This window comes from Enoplosus armatus, chromosome 17, assembly GCF_043641665.1.
Source record: "Enoplosus armatus isolate fEnoArm2 chromosome 17, fEnoArm2.hap1, whole genome shotgun sequence".
Taxonomy (NCBI): Eukaryota; Metazoa; Chordata; class Actinopteri; order Centrarchiformes; family Enoplosidae; genus Enoplosus; species Enoplosus armatus.
The window spans coordinates 21354471-21361588 of NC_092196.1; the positions used below are offsets into that span (position 1 = coordinate 21354471).

General features: G+C 42.9%; 1 protein-coding gene across 2 annotated transcripts; it reads left to right on the plus strand.

The window, feature by feature from the left end:
• The first annotated feature begins 476 nt into the window (after positions 1-476).
• Positions 477-6181, plus strand: LOC139299707 (nucleoside diphosphate kinase B-like). Of its 2 annotated transcripts, XM_070922562.1 has the most exons (5): positions 477-539; positions 2509-2639; positions 4104-4205; positions 4869-4981; positions 5908-6181. In XM_070922562.1, the coding sequence occupies exons 2-5, from the start codon at positions 2523-2525 to the stop codon at positions 6023-6025; spliced, it is 450 nt and encodes a 149-aa protein (XP_070778663.1). In that variant the 5' UTR covers positions 477-539; positions 2509-2522; the 3' UTR covers positions 6026-6181. The 2 variants fall into 2 exon arrangements, with proteins under 2 accessions (XP_070778663.1, XP_070778664.1); XM_070922563.1 differs by lacking the exons at positions 477-539; positions 2509-2639 and adding an exon at positions 855-869.
• The last annotated feature ends 937 nt before the right edge of the window (positions 6182-7118 follow it).

Sequence of the window (7118 nt, forward strand, 5' to 3'; positions counted from 1 at the left end):
AATGAAACAACAGGATCATAAATCTGCAGTGATGCTGGTGCAGATTAGCGGGCTCCCTTCTTCAAAAACATCTTTGCGTTTTAAAAGTGTTCACACAAACACTTCTTACTTTCAAAAGATGTTAAAATAATTCCCCAAAAAGTCCAAATTGATCTAAAAATGTCCTCCAAAAATGTCTTTTTTTGGAAGGTGAGGACACGATGTCTTAAGAGTGTCCCTTTTTCAAAAGGTGAAGACTTTTTTTTACAAATGGTCCAGTTTCCAGTGTTTCACTGTCGAGGTCTAAAACTGAAGCGGGTCCTCACAAGGATAGACACACACACTGTGGAGGGTTGAACAGATCTGTCAGCCAGCGACGCAGATTCAGCCACTCATATTGTACACACACAACCCACCCCCCAACACACATACCCCACCCCCCAACACACACACCCCCCCCACAGTAAAGCCTTTAAATAGAGCTCCTCTCCGGCTCTTCGGCCTCGGTGATCGCATCCCCGCAGCTCGTCTTCACAAGTTCTCCTCAAGCCGAAACCAAGGTAGCTATGAGCACACACACACACACACAGCGCTCTGCCAACATGTGTAAACTGGTGTGTTAACTGACTTCAGTTGAAGTTGACGTGTCGTCCTGCAGTGACGTGTTGGACGTCACGTGTTCAGCCACCAAACTAGAGACAGACGGATCATTTGGTGGATTTACAGAACCAGATTTAAGAATCAGGTCTTTGGGATCATTAGATTTGAATTACTATGAATTGTTTTTGTATAAACACTGTGTGAATGAGCACGAAACATTCGTAGTTCTACATATATTTTATGTTTTTTAGACACAAAGACTTTAAATAGAAATAATGAAAATCATGAACGTGTCAGAGGTTGATTCTACCACGACAGGCTTTGACATGTAAATGGTTCATCGTCTCCAAAGCTTCCAAACGTTAAGAATAATCACGTTTCTTAATGAACTGATACGGAAACCTTTGCCTCAGCGCACCATGTGCTTCAACCCCCCCAGGTCTGAGAGCTCAAAGCAAATGAAGAAAACGTCTTCAACAACTTGACGACCGAGCAGAGACGTGTGACGTCAATGAGCTAAAGATTTCATTAGATTTTAGTTCATAAATGATTCAGATATTTGTTAGCATTAGCCTCATTAGCCTCCAGATTCTAATTAAGTGACAAAATACACACAATTAACAACTTAGTTTGTTGTTTGTCTTAATGCAGAACATCTGTTCAAACTGCCTCGAGCGTCTCTTCAGTCTGTAAAACATACGAGGAACCTGTTTCTTCCTCTTCATCGTCTTCAGCTGCAGCTCACTGAGCTCTCAGGGCCGTAAATCAATGAATTTGATGCAAATCTGACTGTTGGATTTGGATGTTTCTGGAGGAAACTGATGGTGGCTCTAGAGAAAAGACAAGGGGGGGGGTCACCACATGTATCAGGGTTTATCCTCTGGAGACAACGAATATGGAAGTCTGCTCAGTGTTTGAGAGATGGAGCACCAGATGAAACATCAGAGTACGAGTCGGTCTGATAAATCAGCAGAACATAAGCTCGATATGTGACCCTGAATCCTAATTATACTCTCTGAAGCCCCCCCCCCCCCCTATAGAGTAGCCTCCTCGAGGTTTTTCCGCTCTCTCAGCCTGAATTCCTGCCGGAGCCACCTGCTTTCACTGGATATCAGCTTCACACCAGCAGAATACCGACAGGCAGTAAAATTAGAAAGCAGAAGCTTTGTCCAACACCGTGAGCCGGTGTCGTCTTTCTGTCCTGAGAGACAAGAAAACATCGTCCAGAGACTCAGAAGCAGCTCTGATTTCAGTTCCCCTAATGAGGAGTAACTCAATATCATCTTTCTAATGGAAACACATGATGGAGGGGCGATACTCAGCGTAGTTATATTTTTATTTTCAGCATGAAGCTGCAGAAGAAAGAAAAGTGCAGAATGACCTTTAAGAGCTGTGATTAGACTCACCTGTCTAAGAAAGGACGTGTTTAAGAGACTTTATCGAGTCCTGATCCTGGAGCAGGTGTCCGGTATTTCTGTGAATCCTCTCCTTTGTTCCTACTCAGATCTGAAACTTAAACCCAAAGAAATCTCCTTTAAATATTCAGGCTTTGACTCCATCACCTCGACACAAACTTGTTTCTGTGATTAAGAAAACAAACTGAGGAAGTTTTTCTGTATTAAACCAAACCTCCGTCTTTCCTGAACCTTCACTAAGAGCTGAGAGTTTCATGTTTCCTGTGGTTCAACACTTCCTGCCTGTCAGCATAACGTCCCGTAAGAGCGTCCTCCACGTTTAAAGCTGCAGACAACACGTGTGCAGCTTCTAAAAGGTGTGGTGACCCTTTTCTCAGGAGAATATTAAAACGTGATCAGAGGAGCCAGTGAGCCGATATCACCGAGAGATGGATCGGCTTCACACCTTCTTAACATTATTCACTATCAGACCTCAGTGTTCTCTTCTGTCGTTCTTCTTCTGTGGTGTCTGCAGCCCTCTCAGTAGACATGGAGCGTACCTTCATTGCCGTGAAGCCCGATGGCGTCCAGAGAGGACTGTGTGGTGAGATCATCAAGCGCTTCGAGACTAGAGGCTTCAGGCTGGTCGCTGCCAAATTCGTGCAGGTAACCATGACGACGGCCACTGATGTTTTTAATTTAGAAACTCAGAAACAAACAAAAATTTAAGTTATGATCAAAATGATTATTTTTCGTTTTATAGAAAGAGTACAGCTGACAGACGACAAATTAATGGTGACAGTTAATCCTCACAGAAGACTGAAGGCCTCCTCCAGTGCTTTAAATAAAACCACAGGCTTGACCCATGAGGACTAAAATATATGCAGACACCATGAGTGCCACCAGCGGGTCACGACTCACCTGCTGTGTAATTTGAGTGTTTGTAGAATTTAAAAGAAGTCATGTGAATCAGTGAACCAACCGCACATTTAGAGTTTTTACCAGTGGGACTGAGTTCAGGGTAAATTTTGAACTTTTATTGCCCTCCACTCCTCGAGTCCTCACTCTCAAAGTCTGAGAATTGGTCCTCACAAAGATAGAAGTACAGGACACACACACACACACACACACACAGATGACAGCTGTTGAGTTGTTGAATGTTGCAGCTACACTGAAGGACTCACACTCGTATCACTATCACCCACTCAGGGTGGTTATTCCCAGCTGTTAGGTGACGTGACCTCCGCTGTCTGTGTGGATTAATAACCTACTGCAGTGAGGCTAAAGCTAACAGGTCCCAGGTCAGGATATCATGCTAACAGACTGAGGCTAAAGCTAACAGGTCCCAGGTCAGGATATCATGCTAACAGACTGAGGCTAAAGCTAACAGGTCCCAGGTCAGGATATCATGCTAACAGACTGAGGCTAAAGCTAACAGGTCCCAGGTCAGGATATCATGCTAACAGACTGAGGCTAAAGCTAACCGGTCCCAGGTCAGGGTATCATGCTAACAGACCGAGGCTAAAGCTAACAGGTCCCAGGTCAGGGTATCATGCTAACAGACTGAGGCTAAAGCTAACCGGTCCCAGGTCAGGGTATCATGCTAACAGACTGAGGCTAAAGCTAACCGGTCCCAGGTCAGGGTATCATGCTAACAGACCGAGGCTAAAGCTAACCGGTCCCAGGTCAGGGTATCATGCTAACAGACCGAGGCTAAAGCTAACCGGTCCCAGGTCAGGGTATCATGCTAACAGACTGAGGCTAAAGCTAACCGGTCCCAGGTCAGGGTATCATGCTAACAGACTGAGGCTAAAGCTAACCGGTCCCAGGTCAGGGTATCATGCTAACAGACCGAGGCTAAAGCTAACAGGTCCCAGGTGAGGGTATCATGCTAACAGACTGAGGCTAAAGCTAACAGGTCCAGTGTTGTGTCTGTGCTATATTGACCCACATGGCAATTTTAACCCAGTGATTTTTAGTGCGTATGAATATAGATTTAAATGTGGTTGAGTAAAAAGTAAAATATTTAGTTCAAAGTAGCATAAAATGGAAATACTCAAGTAAAGGTACTTAGTTACTTTGCACCGCTGTGTATTTGTATTGATTGTATTTTCAATTTTGTGTGTTTAGGCCTCTGAGGACCACATGAAGAAGCACTACCTGGACCTGAAGGACATGCCTTTCTATGCTGGACTCTGCAAATACATGTCCTCTGGACCCGTCCTCGCCATGGTAACACACACACACACACACACACACACACATCCTGCTCATCTCTGGCACTCCTGTCAGTCAGATATCCTTCTCTTTTCATCTCCCTCCATTTTGTCAGGTCTCTCTCTCTCTCTGTGTTTCTGTCTGTGCTCGCTCGCCCAGCTGTCCTCATTCTCTCTCTCTTCACACCCTTGTTGTCTCAAGGTCTCTCTCCTTTTATGGAGTCGAACAGGATGTGTGATCAGACCTCTAACAGGACACAAGTGTTATCAAGAAAATGTATCCATCCACTCCACTCACTGATTTCTGAAATGTCATTTACAAGGTGGTGGACAGGCTCAGGTCATTAGGTATATAGTTGAGTGTCGTCAGCGTAGCGTCGGAGAAAAGAGGCCATGTTTGTGGATAATAGAACCTAATAGCAGCATGTACAGACAGAAAATGATGTTAAGTTATGGTAAGCTAGGCTAACCACGTTCTGTACTTAACACACAGACATCTCACTCTCACAGAGAAACAGAGGAGGAAGTCTTTAAATGAACATATTTCTTCAATCAACATAAACATTAATTGATCCTAACAGCTTCTGTGTTGACTGAAATTAACATTCAGTCTGATTATTAGCAACATATGTATAGATATATGACCACACAGGTGACAGGTGAGCTCATGTGTTCACAGGTGTGGGAGGGTCAGAACATTGTGAAGCTGGCCAGGATGATGCTGGGTGAGACCAACCCCGCTGACTCCAAGCCCGGCAGCATCCGTGGAGACCTGTGCATCAACATCGGCAGGTGAGCAGGCATTAACACACACAAACATGACAGGTAACACACACCTGTTGTCCACACTGCACTTTACCTGCTTTAGGATAAACATGCTGTACATTTTAAAAGTTTATTATTAGCAAAAATCTGTTACTTCTTTTGTTAAAAATCAGGCCAATAATTATTATCATTATTATTATTATTAAATACCTCAGACATTCATGTAAATCAGAGAGTCTTAACCACTGACAATAACATAACATAAAACAATATTGATTGATGGATTCAATCAGTTTACTGTGGAAACACATTCTCACTACAAAAAGAGAAAAATGTTACGTATCTCATGATACGTCAAAATTATGAGATAGATGTCAAAAGATAAAATTTTATGAGATACTAAATCAAAATTGTTTAAAGTCAAATTATAATAGTTAGCCAAATGTACAACTCATAAGTGAAAATTATGGTTGAGTCAAAATTATAACTTTGTAAAGTCAACTTTCTAACTTAAGATTATCATTTTTAAATCAAAATGATTTTTTAAGCAGAAATTGTGGAATTCTAAATCCCATTTAGGACTTTTAAATGATGTAATACTGACTGAAAACTGTCATTTGAAGTCAGTATTATGAGATAGTCAGTCACCGTTCAGTCACTTTGATAGCAAGTCAAAATTTTGACTTTGTAAGTTTAAATTATAAAATACTAAGTCAACAATTTGATTTGACCATCTGGCAGAAATGGCCTTCCATAATCTGCAGGTGATTTTCTGAGAAATGAACTGAGAGACTTAAATTAAGAACTGACTTAATGAGCTAACATATGTAAAGCCAACATCATGGTCCTTTTAAAAATATATTTGCCTTTTTACACATAAGTTCAGTTTTGTTCTCATTATAATGATCACTGACGTCCATTATTCCACTAACCGTCCTCCTCTGTTTCCTCAGGAACATCATCCACGGCAGCGACACCCTGGAGAACGCCAAGACTGAGGTCGACCTGTGGTTCAAGGCCGAGGAGTTCGTCAACTACACCTCCTGCGCCCAGGCCTGGCTGTACGAGTAAACTGGCCGATCATCGACCAGTAAACTACACCCAACTGGACCCCACTGACTCCGGCCCCGTCACACCTGTTCTCCCTACAGTCGATCCTCGGACTTGGTCTTCACTAATCAATCCAAAACATGTAGCACTTATCAATAAAGCCTCATGTTGACAACAGCTGTCGCAGTCTGCGCGCTTCTATTTTTCTTAAGTAGTTATCAGCTGAGGCTGATGAACGTCATCAGTTCTGCAGGTATTTGGTCATAAACCGAAGTATTGGACACATGAACATGTTGACCTGATGGTGGCGCTGATGAAGAGTCAGAGGATCACCAGAGTTATTACAGTTCATCCTGAGGGGACCATGAAGGTCTGAACCACATCTCATCACAATGGTAAACATTATACCTGCTAAACATCAGCATGTTAGCATTGTCATTATGAGCATGTTAGCATTTAGCTCTGAACATTTCACAATAAGTTAAGTGGCCACCTGATTTTTTTACCATCACCATCAGGTCAAAAAATTCCACCTGTCCAAGACAAGTCCACGAAAGGTTACCTCTAAAACTATCTGTCTCAGACGTACGAGATGCTAATGGTAGCAAGTTAGCATGTAAATACGTTAACTCAGTAATTTACAAAAACAGCTGGACACTAGGTTTTAACAAACATTATTCAGAGAAGAGGAAATAGTGCATTTGTTGGGCACTATTTTCAGCAGCGGATGAATTCACATTTGGTGCTCTAGTAGGACCCTTTGCCTTGTTGATATAAGTCCACTGTAGAATGTGGTTATCCTGAGATGCCAAAGTTTTACTGCTTGTGGGCCAGAAACACTGGGAGGCGTCACACGTCTGCTCGTCTGAGCTGCTTTTCGAAGGCGGAGGAGAAAATCTACACGATTCTGGCTGAATATCAGTAATGCGAGCTTCAGTCATTTGGCTCCAAATGAATAAGTGACTCAAACAGAACCATCAGCTGAATCCTACCCTCCTCAGCAGCTGACCGAATCATCCCGAACATCAGGGACCATCGGGCTCAGATCCAGATCCAGATCCAGGCTGTCTGCTGATGAGCTGACACTCATTCCCTTTTAGAGGCCTGAATGTGA